At 39.3% G+C, this 18,760-nt stretch overlaps 1 protein-coding gene across 2 annotated transcripts; it reads left to right on the plus strand.

Moving 5' to 3' along the window:
* The first annotated feature begins 888 nt into the window (after positions 1–888).
* On the plus strand, positions 889–18,383 carry SNRPD1 (small nuclear ribonucleoprotein D1 polypeptide). Of its 2 annotated transcripts, none has more exons than XM_037031772.1 (4): positions 889–1,063; positions 7,272–7,348; positions 11,496–11,687; positions 17,296–18,383. In XM_037031772.1, the coding sequence occupies exons 1-4, from the start codon at positions 1,050–1,052 to the stop codon at positions 17,370–17,372; spliced, it is 360 nt and encodes a 119-aa protein (XP_036887667.1). In that variant the 5' UTR covers positions 889–1,049; the 3' UTR covers positions 17,373–18,383. The 2 variants fall into 2 exon arrangements, with proteins under 2 accessions (XP_036887667.1, XP_036887672.1); XM_037031777.1 differs by lacking the exon at positions 889–1,063 and adding an exon at positions 1,322–1,340.
* The last annotated feature ends 377 nt before the right edge of the window (positions 18,384–18,760 follow it).

An 18,760-nucleotide genomic window follows, 5' to 3' on the forward strand; every position in this document is an offset into this window, starting at 1 on the left:
GAATGCCACTGAGATGTTGAGTGAGATGAGGACAGAAGTTTGTGTTGGAGGTTTTGATAACCTTTATAAAAGCAATTTCAGTGTACTATGAAGAGTAAATTGGGGGTGATAAAAACAAGCATAGAGAGCTCATTCAAGAAGTTTTTCTGTGAAAGAATTCTGGCAGTAACTGGAGCTGCATCAGAAAAGAACTTTGTTTTGTTTTTTATATAGATTTGTATACTGATGGGAAAATCTAGAAGAGAGGGAGAAAGTAATGATTCAGGTTGGGTGGGGATAAGTGAAGGAGTGGAATTTTTGAGAAAATGGGAGATAGGATTCATACAACAACAGAGAGGAGTTTGCCTTGGAAAGGAGCAATAATACTTCAGCCCTTGTAACAGCAAGGAAAGCAGGATGGCTTCCGTAACATTAGCAGAAAGCGATTTGGAAAAGGACTTGGATTGTAAAAGGTTGGAGAGGGACAGAAGAAAGAAGGTATGAGATCGTTTTCGAGCTCATTAGAGAAATATAACACGATCTCTGGGCAGTGTAGGAGCCCTTTAAAAGTTTGTGACCGGAATTTAAAGTGAAAAGGAATTAGCTGAATTGTGTGGTTTTCTTTAGTTACATTAAGTACGCCTGAAATTCCTGCCTTTGTAGCAGAATTTATGAAATCCTTTGGGCTTCTCTCAGTAATTCCTTTCGCTCACGGGTATATTTTGGTGCTGCATGCTACGAGGTGGACTGCCGTGAGAAGTGCCTACTAATTGAATTTAATCTCAAATGTCCCTTCAACAGGCAGTTTCCTCCTAGACTAACCCTAAACGATCTCAGTAGTCGCAAGGCACACCTCCAGCCGCCAGGGGCCGCAGTGGCGCTCCTCGCGGCCGGAAAGGAGTGCGACCCGGCGCGGCTTCTACGTTTCCGCTGAGCGGCCCCAGCACCGCGCGCGTTCTTTATAAGTGAGGCCTAGGGGTTGCCGTTTCCGGCCATTCATACTTCAGTCCTTGGGCCTCTTTTTTGTGTGTTTGTGCCTCTCGGTCTGAAAACGTGACGGCTCCATTAGGATGAAGCTCGTGAGGTGAGGTGGTGACCAAAACGGGTCGGGGCCGGGAAGGGACAGTTGGGCCCGGTAGCGGGAGGCTGGGCTAGCCCTCTTGCAGGAGGCGCGAAAGCCGCGTGCGCGGGCTGCCAACTGCCTACGGCGCCCGCCACTCCCGCCCTGTTCCGGCCGCGCCGTCGCGGGCCTTCGGGCCTGGCGTTCAGGCTGAGCTGCGAGGGGCTAAACTTATAGTCTTCCAGGAGGTGGATATAAAGGCCGAGCCCTTTCTTCCCACCCACTCTCTTAGGCCTTAAAGGTACAGCTTCAGGCTTACAAAGTCCTGTTTTCGGTTGCTTAGAATTTCCTAGTTTAGTTTTTCTAGTTTCTGCTTCTCGGGCGCACCGCAGCCATCAGGAATCCGCACGCTCCCTGAGAATGTGGGAGGCATAAAAATTGCATTCCCTGCGAAAGTAGTTTAAATAAACGCGCTTTTAAGAGTACTTACTGGCTGCAGGGGTTTATCTGGGAAATAATGAAGTCAGTTTCCGAAATGTTTTAAATCTGACTTAAGGGGTTTTTTTTTTTAGTTCATTCTTTATGCTTCCTAGACTTAAGAGTATTCAACCTATCTACCCCTTTAAAATAGGCCTTTTAAACCCTGGCTGGTGTAGCTCAGTGGATTGAGCGCGAGCCTGTGAACCAGAGGATCCCGGTTCGATTCCCAATCAGGGCACATGCCTGGGTTGCAGGTGGGTTCCCTGCAGGCCAGTTCCCAGCAGAGGACGCACAAAAGGCAACCATACATTGATGTTTCTCTCCCTCTCTCCTTCCCTTCCCCTCTAAAGATAAATAAATAACATATTTTAAAAAATAGGCCTTTCATTTAGGAAATAATCGTCCTGCTTGGGACAGAATCACTTTTCGTATATGTCACTGACCACACGAATAATCGGTATTTCTTCCTTTTTATTTCTTAAACCTGGTCGGTTAAGCCTACTGAAGACTTGTTTGAGTAACCTAAAGGTATCTAATAAAAAAGCCAGCAGTTATACATATTTAGCTAGTTTATTGCCTTTTGAGTCAAGGATTGTCAGTGTCGACCAAACAGTAATTGGGCACCTGTTAACTCTATGCTGATAATTTTTTTTTTTTAAGTAGAGTCCCGCCTTGTTGGAGGTTTCTGTTTTTGTGGGGAAGACGGACAAGTAGATAATTTGTGGTATGTTTGAAATAACGTAAAACCCTTCAGATTGGAGTTTGTAGAGGAGACATTTAAGGTTAACTTTTATTCCCTTTTTAATTGAACTATAACTCTGGATAAAACCGTCTCAGAATTGCATTTTCTCAGTAGCTAGCAGTCTGAATCTTTTTAGTTGAATTTTATGTGATACTATTTGAAATCAGTTTGTCTCATTTTTAAAGATTTTCCATGTTGTGACGATTTTCCTGTAAATTTTTTTGACCCTTGAATCCTATTCTGTGTTTAGAATATGAAAACAAAATTTTTTCTGACTGAAGAATGTATTTTGTGCCAAGAGAGTAGGTATTTGTCTGATTTACATTTCAGAATGTAAAATGTAAATGGGAGTATCTGTGTTGAATGCCACTGAGATGTTGAGTGAGATGAGAACAGAAGTTTGTGTTGGAGGTTTTTGATAACCTTTAGAAAAGCAATTTCAGTGTACTATGACGAGTAAATTGGGGGTGATAAAAACAAACATAGACAGCTCTATAGCTTATTTCTATACCTTAGTTGGTGGCACAATCTTTCTTTTCTTACTGTCACCCTAAACAAAAACCTGAGAGTCTTGACCTCTCTCTTGATAATCCTGATATCTGAAAAATCTGGCATTTTTATCTACCTTGTGGAAGTTTCTCTCACTGTTGAATTCTCTTTGCTTTTTGAACTCTGTGGGTTTATATACTGAAGGATAGATACCATGTTATTTGAATATCAAAGTTTCAGTAGGTAGAAAGAATTCAGAGAGTAAAGAATTCATCAGAAAATAATTCCAATCTATTTGGTTTCCAAGCTTGAATTAGTATGTCTGTTTTTCCTGCCCTCTAGCATTCCAATAGTCGTCACTGAACTGTTCAGGCTCCATTTTTCACCCCTGATGTTTTTTCAAGACATAATAAACTCTTGAGGTAAATATTGCATACAATGAAATTTAGTGTACGCTTCCTGATTTTCAAAAATGTATACACCTGTGTAACCCAAACCACTGTTAAGATATGGAGCATTACCAAAGCCTTAGTTTTCTCAAGCCCTTCCCTGTCAATCTTTGGCCCTGTACCTACTGAGGCAACCAGTTTCTTCCACCATAGCTTCGTTTTGCTTGTTCTAGAATTTCCTGTATTTGGAGTCATGGCATATGCATTCTTTTTGTGTAAAATTTGTTTTACTCTGTTTTTAAGATTCATCTACATTATAGTTTGTATCAGTACTTTGTTTCTTTTTATTAGTGAATAGTAGTCCATTGTGTTTAAAAGTTATGTATTTAAAACTGCTTTGAACTTTTTTGTGCAAGGTTCTCTCCCTTTTTTTGAGTAATTAATTAGGAGTGGAGTTGCTGGATCATGGCATTGATATACATTTAGTTTTATAAGAAGCTGCCAGACCACTTTATATAGCAATAGTGGTTGTACCATTTTACATTCCCACTAACAGTAGATTAGAATTCCAGTTTCCTCATACCCTCATCAGCATTTGTTGTTGTCAGTTTAATTTTAGCCATTGTAGTGATAATGTAGTAGTGTCCCATTATGGCTTCAGTTTTTATTCTCCTAATGATGTTGAACACTTTTTCATCTGTTTATTGGCCATTCACATATATGTGTGAAGACTTTAATTTTGTGTGTGTTCTTTTAATTATTGAATAATTCTTTACATATTATGCATACTAATCCTTTGTCAGATACAATTTCTCTCTTGTGGCTTGCTTGTTCATTTCCTAATGTCTTTGGCGACCAGTTTATTTTGAGGATGTCTTAACTTACTAGCTTTTTCTTTCATGGTTATTGTTCTCTCTCTACTGTCAAAGTTTTGTCTGCTCTCAATCCATGAAGTTACTCTGTTTTGCTCTAAAAGCTTTATAATGTTAACTCTTAGGTTTAGGTTTGTGATCTACCTTCAGTTAATTTTGGTAGGTGGTGTAAGTTAGCGATCCAGGTTCATTTTTTTTTTCTATATGGATTTCCAGTTACTCCATATTACTGAGTACAAATCCCTGTTATGATTGATTTCATCATCTGTTGAAAAGGTTTTTTTCTTTGCCCTTCAGACTGTTTTAGCAGTCCTATAAAGACCTTTGTAGAAAGTAGACTATATAAATGTGGGTCTGTTTTTGGATTCAGTTCTTTTTCATTGATCAGTTTGTTGTTCCTGTGTCTTGATTACTGTAACTTTAACCTGCATACTGCTCTGGCCACCTAATTTGTCTTTCAGTGTGAATATAACGGAGCTTGGGCTCTCCATGATAGGAACCTGCCTATCTTTCCTATTCATTTTCTTGGACTTAGTATTCCATCAGAAGTAGTACCTGAAATTTCTCAGTGTTGCGCTATTTCTTATTACCATATCTTTGCTCTTTTTTGCTGCATATTTCCAACTTTTAAGACACCTTACTCTGGATAAATCCACTAAGATTTGATTCCCTCCTATCCTTGCTACATTATTTACCTTGCCTGGTAAAAATCTGTGCAAATCTCCATAGGTTTTCTAATTTAGTTTATTTTTTAAAATCTTTTGTGTCCTTTCTACTAGAATTTGAGCTTGTAGGGGGCCTAGTTTTAATTCCAAAAATGATTTGAAAGAATTTTTATAGAAGAAATTATTGAGTGGGTCAGTTAAAACAGGGTTTTTTAAAACCTCAAAACCTGATAATGGAAGTAAACTAGTAGGTGAAAATCTAGGCTAATATAGTTATAAATGATTATTAAATTTAGAGCTCAGTTAAAGAATCCTTGTCTGGTGATTATCAATTCAGTGAGAGACTTTTCTTGACAGGAAACAAAAAATGGGGTGGGGATTCAGTGCATCAGTCTTTATATGAGGACATGTGAATTGTTTAAAATTTGGGCCCTAGTAGGGTTAGATCAGTTTCTTAGAGCATCATCCCAATATGCCAAGGTTGTGGGTTCAATCCCCTGTTAAGGCACATACAAGAATCAATCGGTGAATATATAAATAAGTGGAACACCAAATCAATGTTTTTCTTTTTCCTTTCCTCTCTCTCTCCTGAAATCAATTTAAGAGGATTAAAATTTCAGGGGAAAAAGTTTAGAACTTGATGTATCCCGAGGCAATTATTTCCCCTTTTTTATGGCTGGCCATACCAGTAAAAGAGTGGTATTTTAAGAATGCCTTCCGTTTAATTGAAAAATTCAGCCAACTGTTGTTCAGTGCCTTTCACAGTCCAGGATTAGAGTAAAGGTCATAAACCTTACCCTCGGCAGCAGTCTAGTAGAGGAGAAAAAGAGGTAATCCTACATGTACAAGACATTGTGAATATGAAATGTGTATTAGATCACATTGTGGGATTATTGTCCATTTTTCTAGATGGTGATTGTGGTATTATGGTTATGTGGGAGAATGTCCTCATTAGAAAATGCATACTGAAGTGTCTGCAATTATTTTTAGATGGTTTGGTGAAAGTGTAAGTTTTGAGTGTAAGAAGGACACACACAAATGGCAACATTTCAATAATTTATCAACCCTTCATCTTCCTCTGCAATATTTCATGATAAAAGTTGGGGACAAACAACATTAGATGAAGTGTACTAAATATAAAGCCAGATGAAAAGAGACAATCTTGGGATGGGAAACATCTTTGTAAACAAATTACATACCTAAGAAGGATTCACAAAATTAACAATATAAAGTGGAGGAAAAATTGACTAAAGAAAACCATAAGCAAACTTGAATGGCTGTAGCAAACTGGTAGAAAACTAAATAAAAATGTAATAGAAAATGTGTGAATAATATGAATAGATAATTCACAAAAGAAATGTAGATTTCCAGTATTTATCAAAAGATACTCAATCTCACATCTAATAGAAAAAATTTAGCGGGTACGGCAGGGGAGAGTAATGGGGGAAATGGGGACAACTGTAATTGAACAGTTTTTTTAAAAGGTAAATTGCCTTTTTTCTTTTTTATTAAATGGACAAAATTCAGAAGGTTGGTAACTCTTGGTAATGATTTGCATAAATGTATTTGTGATGGCAGTATATAATAGACATGGAAATGTCTCTAATATAAACTGCTAAATGAAAACTATGAGTTAGAGAAGTCATTAAAGTATGGCTGATTATGTAAAAAATTTTATGTATGTTTATGAATGCATTTAAAATGGTCTAGAGTATTCTCACAAACATGAATAAGGTTATAAAGGGAGACTTATTTTACTTTATTATTACATATGTATAACTATAATGTTTTACTACCAACTACAATTTAATTATTTTTCATTCACTATTGAGATATAATTGTTTAAATTTATTTATTTACTTATTGATTGATTGATTGATTGATAGAGGGAAAGAAAGGGAGAGAAACAGCAATATGCGGTTGCCTCTCATGTACCCCCTACTGGGTACCTAGCCTGCAACCCAGGCATGTGCCCAGACTGGGAATCAAACCAGTGGCCCTTTGGTTTGCAGGCCAGCACTCAATCCACTGAGCCACACCAGCCAGGGCTTGAGATAAAATTGGCTTATGGCAGTGTAAGTTTAAGGTGCGTGGCATAGTGACTTGACATCTATTTCAGAATGATTGCCACAGTAAGTTTAGTTAACATCCCATCATCTTTATAGATACCAAAGGGGGGTGGGCTTCTTCCTTTTGGTGAGAACTTTTAAGATCTACTCTCTTAGAAACTTTCAGTGTACCACACAGCAGTGTTAACTATACTCAGCGTATAATAGGGAGTTTGTACCTTTTGGCCACTTTCATATAATTTCTTGATTTCAATTTTGTGGTTTATAATGACTTTAGGATTTGTATGCATGGATGCTGTACAATGGTTTTGAGAATCAGAAATGTCCAATGCCTGTCTGTTTTTATAATGCTCCTTCACAAATGTTAAGGTTTTAATTTAAGGAAGTCTGGAATTGTTATGCAGATTAACAGGAATTGATACAGATATCTAAGCAGATCTTCAGCAATTAGAAATTTTACCCTTTGACTTAATAAACATGATTTTAAAGTTTTAAAGGAAAAAAATTATTCCTGCTGTCTTTATAGATTTTTGATGAAATTGAGTCATGAAACCGTAACCATCGAATTAAAGAATGGAACACAGGTCCATGGAACAATCACAGGTATGGAGGTTGGGCTACTTTATGACACTTTTTACCCCCTTTCTCTTATACCTACAGGCTAGAATTCTGATTTGCTTGCTTGATAAACATTCTTGTAGTTGGAATCTCATTCTTTTTGTCTGTATTATTTTGTTGACTTTCTTTCTTCAGTCTTTCCGTAAGTAATTGTGCTAAGACCAAACTGGGTTCCCCAGATTGCCCTATATGTCACTTGTTTCCCGCATTTCTGCCTTTCATGTTGTGTGTGCCTGGAATGTTGCAACTCCTAAAATACATTTTATTACTTTTATTAGGATTTTGTGTACCTTGATAGGTTATAAAGACTTTGATGATAGAGGGTGGACTCTCATGTCTGATTTTCTTGGGTAAGAATATACATGGGAGATGGAGAGGGGGCAGTAAGGAGCTATAAACACATAGATCACTTCTGGTCAAGATGGCAGCATAGGCAGATATGGCTCTCCTCTTGGCACAACCACATCAGAATTACAACTAAAACATAGCACAGCCATCACTCAAGAATATCAGAAATCAAGCTGAATGGAAGTCTGACAACTACGGAATTAAAGAAACCATATTCATCCAGACTGGTAGGAGGGGCCCAGATGTGTAATGCGCTAGTCCCACATATAAGTGTGGTTGATAAAAATTCAGGACGGATATCTCAAAAGCAAGGAGTCTCAAACACACACTGTGCCCCCTAGCCCAGGGTTCCAGTGCCAGAAAGATAAGTCCCTACAACTTCTGGTTGCAAAAACCAGAGGGGATTGAGTTGAGGGGAGAAAATTCTGGAGTCCCAAGCAGTTCGTTCTGAAGAACCCACACACAGACTCACTTCCTCTGAGCTCCAGCACCAGGGTAGCAGCTTGAGACGTACCAGTAATATGCAGGGAGAAACTGAAATGCCTGGCATCAAGGCTAGTAGAGGCCATTGCCCCTTTTCTAAACTCTCCCCACACAGAACCTATAAGCTGCTGACAAACCTGAAACTCTATCAACCTTGCTAACACTCTTTGACCCACCTTGGAGATCCCCAGAGGCTCTACACCACCCATGCCACTTTTCCATAAGAATGGCTGGTCTTGGCTCCTAAATTTTATCAAATGAGCAGCAGCTGGCTTCAGTGAGTCCTAGCAGCATCCAGCCTAGATTCACAGCTTGGCTTCACCTGGGAATCTCCAAGCCCATCTGGGATTGCTTTACAGCTCAGGCAGGGTGCCCTGGGCAAAACACAGGTAGGGGCTGACCTTGGCCTGCACTACCTGGGAAACCCCAGGGCCAGTATACCCAGTGGACAGCTATAGACCATGTCAGAGCACCACCACCCTGCCCCTACACAGCTGATCCTGATGGTGGAGGTTGGTGGTCAGTAGTCACAGCCAGTTATTGCAACTAAGTGGCCTGGGTAAATCCCTCCCATTGATCTGCCAACAGCAACCAAGGCTCAACTACTAGAGAGGGATGTACTAGGCCTACACAAAGGGTGCACCTCAAGTACTCAGCTTGGGTGGTAGGGGAGGCTGTCCCATTGGACCCTATAGGACACCTACTACAATTGGCCATCTACCAAGACATGAAGTCAAAGCAGCCCTACCTAATACATAGAAACAAACAGAGAGGCTGCCAAAATGAGGAGACAAAGAAACGTCCAGATGAAAAAACATCAAAACTCCAGAAAAAGATCTAAACAAAATGCAGATAAGCAATCTATCAGAAGCAGATTCAAAACACTGGTTGTGAGGATGCTTAAGGAACTTAGTGAGGACCTCAACAGCATAAAAAGGATCCAGTCAGAAATGAAGGATACACTAATGAAATAAAGAACAGTGTACAGGGAGACAACAGTACAGTGAGTAAAGCCAAGAATCAAATCCATGATTTGGAACATAAGGAATTAGAAAACAATCAGAACAAGAAGGAAAAAGAATCCCCCAAAATGAGGATAGTATAAGCAGCCACTGGGACAACTTCAAGCATTCCAACATTTGCATTGTAGAGGTACCAAAAGGAGAAGTGGAAGCAAGAAATTGGAACTGAAAGGATAATGATAACTTCCCTAGTTTGGTGAAGTAAATCAACCTGGAAGTCCAGAAAGCACAGAGTCCCAATTTTGATGGATGCAAAGAGGCCTGCTCCAAGATACATCATGATTAAAATGCCAGAAGTTAAAGGTAGAGAGAATCTTAAAAGCAGCAAGAGAAAAGCAGCTAGTGTCCTACAGGGGTGTTCCCATAAGACCATCAGTGGATTCCTGAAAAGAAACTTTGCAGGCCTGAAGGGACTGGTAAATATTCAGTCATGAAAAGCAGGGACCTGCATCCAAGATTGCTTTATTCAACAAAGACAAGAAAAAACTAAAGGGGTTCATCATCACCAAACCATTATATGAAATGTTGGAGGGACTTATTTAAGAAAAGGAAGATCAAAATTATGAACATTAAAATGGCAATAAATACATATCTATCAACAACTGAATCTAAAAAACTAAGCATACAACAGAGACAGAACCATAGATATGAAAAGAATTTTTATGGTGGTTAGTTGGGAATGGGTGAAGAGGTGAGGGGATTAAGAAGTACAAATAGGTAGTTACAGAATAGCCATGGGGATATAAAGTACAGTATAGGAAATGGAGTAGACAAAGAACTTATACACATGACCCATGGGCATAAATAGTGGTGCAGGGGATTAGCCTGAGGGTATAGGGGGTGCTGGGTAGAGAGGGGAAAAGGGGGAAAATTCTGGCAACTGTAATAGCATAATTAATAAAAATAATTTTAATAAAATGTATAGACCATGCATCTGAGTAAACCAAGTAGATTAAACTGATGATAATTGTGAGTATACTAGAACTTTGCAACACCGGTCACTGTGAAAGGAAATCAGTACAGTGTAAGGTTTTGTCTGCTTTTTCCTGAGGTCTGGTTTTTTTAGGGACTCAAAGTCTAGTGATAGCACACACACAAAAAACATAATGTAATGCAAGGTTTGCTTAACATAGTACGCACTTAATAAGTGATTTTGGGAGGGGGGTAAAGTGATTTGGAGCAAAATCTAGTAAAAGATCTAATTCCCACTTCCACTGACAACCACCAGTACAATCTTCTTGTATCCTTTACAAATATCTATATTTTAGTTTTCATAGTAGGGATAATCAGACTATTTACCCATAGGGATTTTGAGGATTAGATTAATTTACCCATAGGGATTTTGAGGATTAGATTAAAATGTTTTATCATGCAGTTCGTAGAACACAGAGCTTATAAGTATTATTTTTTCCACTTTCTGTTGATGGGCTAAAGTCCCCAAGGGGACGGAATGTATCAAAAGTATGTTAATTTGGGATTTTTCCCAAAGAGAAATGACTGGAATGGGGGAGGAAAATATTAGTAATAATTAGTAAATCTGAGATGGAATATTGGGAAAGTTGAGAGAATTTATGGTTTTTGACCTTAACTATCTAGGTAGGTTTACTAGATCTTCAGTTATCCTATTTGTTCAGATGTAGTGGTAAGGGCTCCAATAAGTGAGTGTTCCTGCTCTCCTGCTATATAGTCATCCTAGAAAACCTTGCTTTTTATTTTGTAAAATTTCATACTAAAAATGAGTAATGGAAAAATAGTTTGAGGCATGCCACTCAAAACCTGTGCAACTTTGGTAATCAGAGTGTTCACAAAAAACAGTAATGCTCATTTAAAAAACACTGTAAAAGCCATGTTACATTTCTTGTAATAAGAAAAAATAATACTCTGCATATAGGACTTTATTCTTAAGGGGAAAATGAAGGTAGCTCAGTAGAACAAGATGTAAGGAAGTTACGGAGAAAATGGGAGAAGCATGCAATAAGCATTTCCTGAGGGTCTGAGGATACATGGGGACAATGGGAATAGATGTGTACCAGGGTTTCTCCATTGCTTATTGCATTCACTTCTGTAAGCAATTCTAACATGGTAGTGAACATCTGTGTAGAGGAAAGACTTATGATTTGTTTTAACAGTATCCCCCATTTACCAGTTGACATAATTATATTGTAGATACTTGCACTGTAGCAGAAAAGTACTTTTGTAATATGGTGTACACTATGACTTGATATATTAATTGGTTGTCTTCTTCATGGTGTTAATAATTGCTCTTTATTCCCCTCTAGGTGTAGATGTCAGCATGAATACTCATCTTAAAGCTGTGAAAATGACCCTGAAGAACCGAGAGCCTGTACAGCTGGAAACACTGAGTATTCGAGGAAATAACATTCGATATTTTATCCTACCAGACAGCTTACCTCTGGATACACTACTTGTGGATGTTGAACCAAAGGTGAAATCTAAGAAAAGAGAAGCTGGTAAGTTTGAAGGATTATAAATGTTTTTGTAAATTTATACTCTCGTCCACTATTCAAAGTCTAAGCAATTGTAAACAACTCAGGGTTTTTAGTTTGTTTTTGTCTTTGTCTGTACTTGCCATGAATGCATATAGTATTTATTATTGTTGCTGGTGTTAATTAAAACATGGATGCCATTCTTCTGGTACATTTGTCAATGTCTTCTTTCCCACCTCATACATACTTTGGAAGATTTGGAGATTGGCTCCTTATTCCTAGTATTCTGAAATTTCTTAATGACTTGACATAGGATCTTTGCTTGTCCTTTTTTTCCCTTCATTTTATTGTTCTGGGTATTTGGTGGGTCATTTCAGCATGGATATATTTTCTTATTTCTCTCTTTGTTCTATTTCCTGAGAAATTTCCTTGACCTCATTTTCCAATATACTTAATATTTAAGCCTCCTAGTTTTCTCATAACTTTTCATAGAATTCTTTTGTTCAGGGATGTGTTTTTACGTTTAATTCTGTATTTGGCATTGTTTATTTTTTCTCTCTTTTTTTTTAGACTTTTATTTTTATTTATTTTTTAATTTTTAATATATTTTATTGATTATGCCATTACAGTTGTCCTATTCCCCCCTTCATTCCCTTACACCCTGCACACCCCCTCCCCACCATTCTCCCCACCTTAGTTTATAACCACATGTCTCAAGTTCTTTGGATTCTATATTTCCCATACTATGCTTGCCCTGCCCCTGTCTATTTTCTACCTACCATCTATGTTATTCTCTGTACCTTCTCCCCCCCACCCACTCCCCTGTTGCTAACCCTCCATGTGAATTTTTTTTTTTTAGATTTTATTTATTTATCTTTTTAGACAGGAAGAGAAATGTTAATGTATGGTTGCCTCTTGTGAGTCCCCTGCTGGGAACTGGCCTGCAACCCAGGCATGTGCCCTGACTGGGAATCGAACCGGGATCGTGTGGAAAACAGGCCCGAGCTCAATCCACTGAGCTACACCAGCCAGGGCAACCCTCCATGTGATTTTCATTTCCATGGTTCCGCTCCTGATCTAGCTGTCCTCTTGGTTTACTTTTGTTTTAGGTGTGGTTGTTAATAACTGTGAGTTTGCTGTCCTTTCACTGTTCATATTTTTCATCTTCTTTTTCTTATATAAGTCCCTTTAGCATTTCATATAATAAGGGCTTGGTGATGATGAACTCCTTGAACTTGACCTTATCTGAGAAGCACTTTATCTGTCCTTCCATTCTAAATGAAAGTTTTGCTGGATAAAGCAATCTTGGCTGTAGGTCTTTGGATTTCATGACTTGGAATACTTCTTTCCAGCCCCTTCTTGCCTGTAAGGTCTCTTTTGAGAAATCCGCTGACAGTCTGATGGGAACTCCTTTGTAGGTGACTGTCCCCTTATCTCTTGCTGCTTCTAGGATTCTCTCCTTCATTTGAATCTTGGCTAATGTAATTATGATGTGCCTTGGAGTATTCCTTCTTGGGTCCAACTTCTTTGGAACTCTCTGAGCTTCCTGGATTTCATGGAAGTCTATTGCCTTTGCCAGACTGGGGAAGTTCTCCTTTATTATTTGTTCAAATAAGTTTTCCACTCGTGGCTGTTTCTCTTCCCCTTCTGGTACCCCTATGATTTGGATGTTGGAACATTTGAAGATGTCCTCGAGGTTCCTAAGCCTCTCCTCAATGTTTTGAATTCTTATTTCTTCATTCTTTTCTGGTTGGATGTTTGTTTCTTCCTTCTGGTTGTCTCCATTGATTTGATTCCCAGTTTCCTTTCCATCACTATTGATTTCCTGTGCATTTCCCTTCATTTCAATTAGTTTAGCCTTCATTTGTTCCTCTAATTTGTCACTAAAATCAACCAGTTCTGTGAACATCCTGATCACCAGTATTTTGAACTGTGCGTGTGATAGTTTGGCTATCTCTTGGTCGCTTAGAATTATTGACTCTGGGGCTTTGAGCTGTTCTTGAGCCATAATGTTTTGGTCTGTTTGTCCCTATTGATTACGTTTGAGGGGCGGAGCCTTAGGTGTTCATGAGGGTGGGGCAACCCAGTCACTGACTTGTGATGCTGTATGTGGGGGCAGGGTCAGAGAGGGGCAATGGCGGTCCTCTGCTGCTTCCCACAAGTCACTGGGGCCTGCACGGTCTGTCTCACTGCTACTTCGCCTGGTTTATCTGCGCGCACATGTGTGACCGTGCTCAGTCAGCCACCTTGCACCCTCACTGGGTCTATCTGTTGCCACCCCACACCTGGGATCTGCCAAGCATCACCTGCCCACCTGGGTCAGTCTGCCCGATTTTTCCTACGCGACCTCGCTCCACCAGCTGCTGGCCCTGCCCCTCTCACCAGTCTGCCTGAATGGTTTGTTGTTGTTGGACTTCTGTACAGTTCAATTTTCTGTGTTTTGCTTGCGTTTTTGTTACTAAAACTTTGTTGTATTTAACCTTGGTTGTGCGAGGAGGCACAGTATTTTCCACCTATGCCTCCATCTTGGCCAGAAGTCCTATTTTCTCTTTTTATTCAATCTCTTTGTTTTTGGTCTTTACAATAAAGGCCTTACTTGCTCTTTGGCCATCTGTTATTTGGCAAGGAACCAAAAAGAGAAGTTTTTGGAAGGAAGGGAGGCTGGACTTCTCAGCTGGTGGGTATCATTGTAGGGTAGTTAAGAAGCGAGTTGGCCTCTACACTGAAGACACCCAAATTTCAGTTTATGAAAGTCTTTTTTGGAGCTGTTTTTCTTACAAGAAGATTCCAGTCACCTACCATGGGAGACAATAGCTGACAGCCAGCATTATAAGAACAGGAAGGAGAAAAGGACTGGATATTTTTGTAGACAGTCACTTAAGGTAATGATTTTGAGACTTTTTTCCTTCCACTCACACTAAAAAACGATACCTTGTGTCATACCCCACTTATACAAATTACTGAAGCAAAACTTTGGGGAACAATGATTAGCTTTAATACATGCAGATGCCCTTAACATTACTAACCTATTCTCTTTAAGTTAAGAAAAATTTCAGGTTACAGCCTATAACTTAAAAAACACTGACTTAGTACCCCTCTCCCTTCCCATCAGCTCTGTGCCTCTTGATGCTATCCACCTTGCAAGTGTTTTCCAACATGAAGTCTTTTTGTTTTGGTGTCTTTAGGTTCACTTCACCCTTTTCCCCTGCCTGCTTGTTAGGGAAATAATCATTTGTTTTGCAAGGTGGGGAAGAGGACTGGACAGTCTATGGCTCCACATAAGAATTGTCAACCTTTTTTTTGTTTTTCTGTTTTCAGCCCAGTGTCCTTACCTCACCCTTGGTTCCCGATATCCCAATGTCTCTTGAAAGTGACTCTTCCTTTACTGAATATATACTGTTCTTAGACTACTTTGTTTTTTTTAAAATATATTTTATTGATTATACCATTACAGTTGTTCTATTCCCCCCTTCATTCCCCTCCACCCGCACACTCCCTTCCCCACCATTCTCCCCCCCTTAGTTTATAACCAAGTGTCTCAACTTCTTTAGATTCTTTATTTCCCCCACTATTCTCGCCTTCCCCCTATCCATTTTCTGCCTACCGTCTATGCTATTTTCTGTGCCTTCTCCCCCCTTCTCCTCCTCCCACCCCCCTGTTTCTAACCCTCCATGTGTTCTTCATTTCTATGGTTCCACTCCTGATCTAGCTGTATTCTTGGTTTGCTTTTGTTTTAGGTGTGGTTGTTAATAACTGTGTGTTTGCTGTCCTTTCACTGTTCAAATTTTTCATCTTNTTTCCTTTGCCAGATTGGGGAAGTTCTCCTTTATAATTTGTTCAGATAAGTTTTGCCCTTGTTGTTCTTCCTCTTCCCCTTCTGGTACCCCTATAATCCGGATGTTGGAATGTTTAAAGATGTCCTAGAGGTTCCTAAGCCTCTCCTCATTTTTTTGAATTCTTATTTCTTCATTCTTTTCTGGTTGGATGTTTTGTTCTTCCTTCTGGTCCATTCCATTGATTTGAGTCCCAGTTTCCTTTCCATCACTATTGGTTTCCTGTGCATTTCCCTTCATTTCAATTAGTTTAGCCTTCATATGTTCCTCTAATTTGTGGCTAAAATCAACCAGTTCTGTGAGCATCCTGATCACCAGTGTTTTGAACTGTGCATTTGAGAGGTTGGCTATTTCCTGGTCGCTTAGAGTTATGGGCTCTGGGGCTTTGAGTTCTTCTTGTGCCATCTTTTGGGCTGTTCGTGCCTGTTATGTAGCAGGATCGGAGTCCTAGGTTTTCACCAGAGCAGGGCAACTCAGTTGCTGGGTTGTGATGCTGTATGTGGGGGCAGGGTTAACGAGGAGCAATGGCGTCCCATCTGCCGCCTCCCGCTGAGGCCCCCACAATTGCAGCACCTGCCACCATCACCGGGGCCCGCTTGTTTCGTCCCACTGCACTCAAGTGTGCCACTGCCGTCAGTCCTCGCCCCCTGGGGCCTGCGTGGTCCATCTTACTGTGCACGAATGTGCGACCACAGTCAGTCTCCACCACACCCTGACTGGGTCCGGGCCACTTGCGTTCCTAGGTCGGGGGATCTGTCCTTCCCGCCCCTGCTCCGCTGCTGGCTCCGCCCCTCTTACCGTCCCAGTTGAATGGTTAGTTGTTTTCGGACTTTCGTATAATTCAATTTTCTGTTCTTTGGCTGTGTCTTTGTTCTCCAAACCTTTGTTGTATTCAAACTTGGTTGTGGGAGAAGGCACAGTGTTTCCATCTATGCCTCCATCTTGGCGGAAGTCGTCCTTACACTACTTTCTAACAAAAAATTTGTTGAAGTCTTTCAGCCACTGTGTTTTCTCTGCTTTATTATTTTTTTGTCTTTATAGGTATCGTTTTTATCATGAATTGTGTTTCAGAAGGAATTAAAGATATGTGGTTAATCTTTATTTTAACAGAAGCTCTTGACTTCTTTGTATTTCTTTGAATAGTAAAACTGAAAGTAATAGCTAGAAATGTAGAATGTGACTGACTTGACTCCATGTCACAATATTTCAAGCATTTATAGCTGTCCAAGATGAAATCAAGTTTATTTGGACATGAGTTTTCTGTCACTGATATTCAAGTAAAGTTAGGATGACCAGGTGTGACAAGGATAATACTATATGGATTAAAGTACTAGGTTATGATTGGATCAAATGACTTAATATTAGAGTCATGAGGTTGTTACTTGATATAATATGTTTCTAAACTTCTTGGCCTTGAACTAACTTGCTTGGATTTTAATCAGTAACAAAATGTCCAGCACGTGGTATTCATGTTCTGTTCCACTAATATATCTCTTCCATATTTATGAGATTGAATTTGCATTTCATTTTGTTATGAATTTGAGACATGACACAAAGAAAAATATTTTCAAACTGGGTGAATTTCCTATTAAATATATTCAGACAAAGAAATATTATAATAAAGTGTCTTTGTACGCCAGCAGTTCTTAATTCTGCATGATAATGTGTTGGGAAGGGTGACTGAGGTTACATTTGAGAAAAGCCAGGTTGGTTTTCTTAGTTGCAGATACTGTTTGAGGTGGCTAGGTAACATTAGCACTGAAGAGAATTTACCTTGCCTTATTTTTCTCTTTCCTCAGTTGCAGGAAGAGGCCGGGGCCGAGGAAGAGGAAGAGGACGTGGCCGGGGCAGAGGAAGAGGGGGTCCTAGGCGATAATGTCTCTCAAGATTACTGTTTCAAAGTGATATGTGCAGTGAGATATTATTTGTAAAGGTTTTGTTTTGTGTATGTCAGTTTTTAATAAACATAAATGTAGGCCAGCTGTCTAGTGACTATATCAAGTATAGTTTTAGTAGTATATATTCATGACATTAACACAATAATAGCTGAGTGTTATTACATGGCAGTGCCAGAACAATTATTTTGTTTGCTTTACTTTGACTTCATTCTATTAAACCTAACAGATAAAATTAGTTTAGTTTGTTTGTTAATTCAGAAGCTGAAGTCCTGTGGAATGGGGTCTAAAATTGATTCTCTTTTCCTGAGTTTTACTCCATGGAGACTTGGGTACTTAGTAAAAGGTGATAGTCATTTTCATTGTTTTTTTTTTGTGATAAAATGTCTTGGTTTTTATTTTTTTCAATAGTTTCTCAATAAAATATACTTTTACATTCTCCTGAGTTGAAACTTCAGATAACGTTCACTAAGTTGAAATGTATCAATGTGGCAAGGACCTGTCAGTGGCTCCTTTATTGAGTACTTTTAGAAGAAGTCATTTAAGAACAAAAGGAAAGAGACCTATTTTTTTGTGATGACAAAACTGGTTTCTTTCTAGTAGTTAATAAGGACTTTTTAGAAGTTGTTTTAATTCGTTAAGATTAGAAAACAGTACTTCTTATCTTAATTTATACAGTTCCTTGTACCACTTGTTTATATGCTAAGTGAAAAAACCTAACTTTGAGGATTGGGAGGAATTAAGTCTGTATTTTCACTTATATGATGCTTGTGCAGTTTTGTGTTTTAAATGAGGAAATTTCCTGCAAAGACAAAAAAGGTTTTAGGCCCTGTAAATTGAAAGATAGCAAGAGCATTTGCATGTGGTGTGTATGTGTGTTTCAGCCTTTCCCACCCACTGATCTATTGGTGTTCCTATTACTTGAATTTAAGCAGAGGGCAAGGGAGCCCAATTGTGGGGGAAACTTGGCCCGCAAGTCCCCCTGTCCACCATGGATGAAAATAATACTACCAAGACATGATCTGCTTGGAGAGGAGAGGTGGTCAATCTCTCACAGGAGAAGGACCAAGAACCCCTTCCTCAATAGCTTTTACTAGGTTAGGTTCCTAATTAATACACAGGAATACAAGTAAAACTCATCAATCAATGTTGGGGCAAGGATTAAACAATAGATAACATTTCAAAGAAATCTGAGGGCTTAATCTGAGTCAGCATCTGTCAGGTAAGGGGGTTACAAAAACTTCAGGAGGCATACTCATTTCCTGCTCACACCCTTATCATATGAATGAAAGCACTCTTAGCAAAGCAGGTCTCACAGGATTTTTTAGGTCCATCACTCCCTCTTTGCTGCAGCCTCCCCCCCCACACA

The sequence above is a fragment of the Sturnira hondurensis genome, unplaced genomic scaffold (genome assembly GCF_014824575.4).
Source record: "Sturnira hondurensis isolate 20B ecotype Veracruz unplaced genomic scaffold, ASM1482457v3 Scaffold0001872, whole genome shotgun sequence".
In the NCBI taxonomy this organism is placed as follows: Eukaryota; Metazoa; Chordata; class Mammalia; order Chiroptera; family Phyllostomidae; genus Sturnira; species Sturnira hondurensis.

Bases quoted from the DNA above. Each gene is read 5' to 3' on its own strand.
- SNRPD1 (XM_037031772.1), top strand. The intron at 7,349-11,495 runs GTATGGAGGTTG...ATTCCCCTCTAG, and splicing joins GGTCCATGGAACAATCACAG to GTGTAGATGTCAGCATGAAT. The intron at 11,688-17,295 runs GTAAGTTTGAAG...CTCTTTCCTCAG, and splicing joins ATCTAAGAAAAGAGAAGCTG to TTGCAGGAAGAGGCCGGGGC.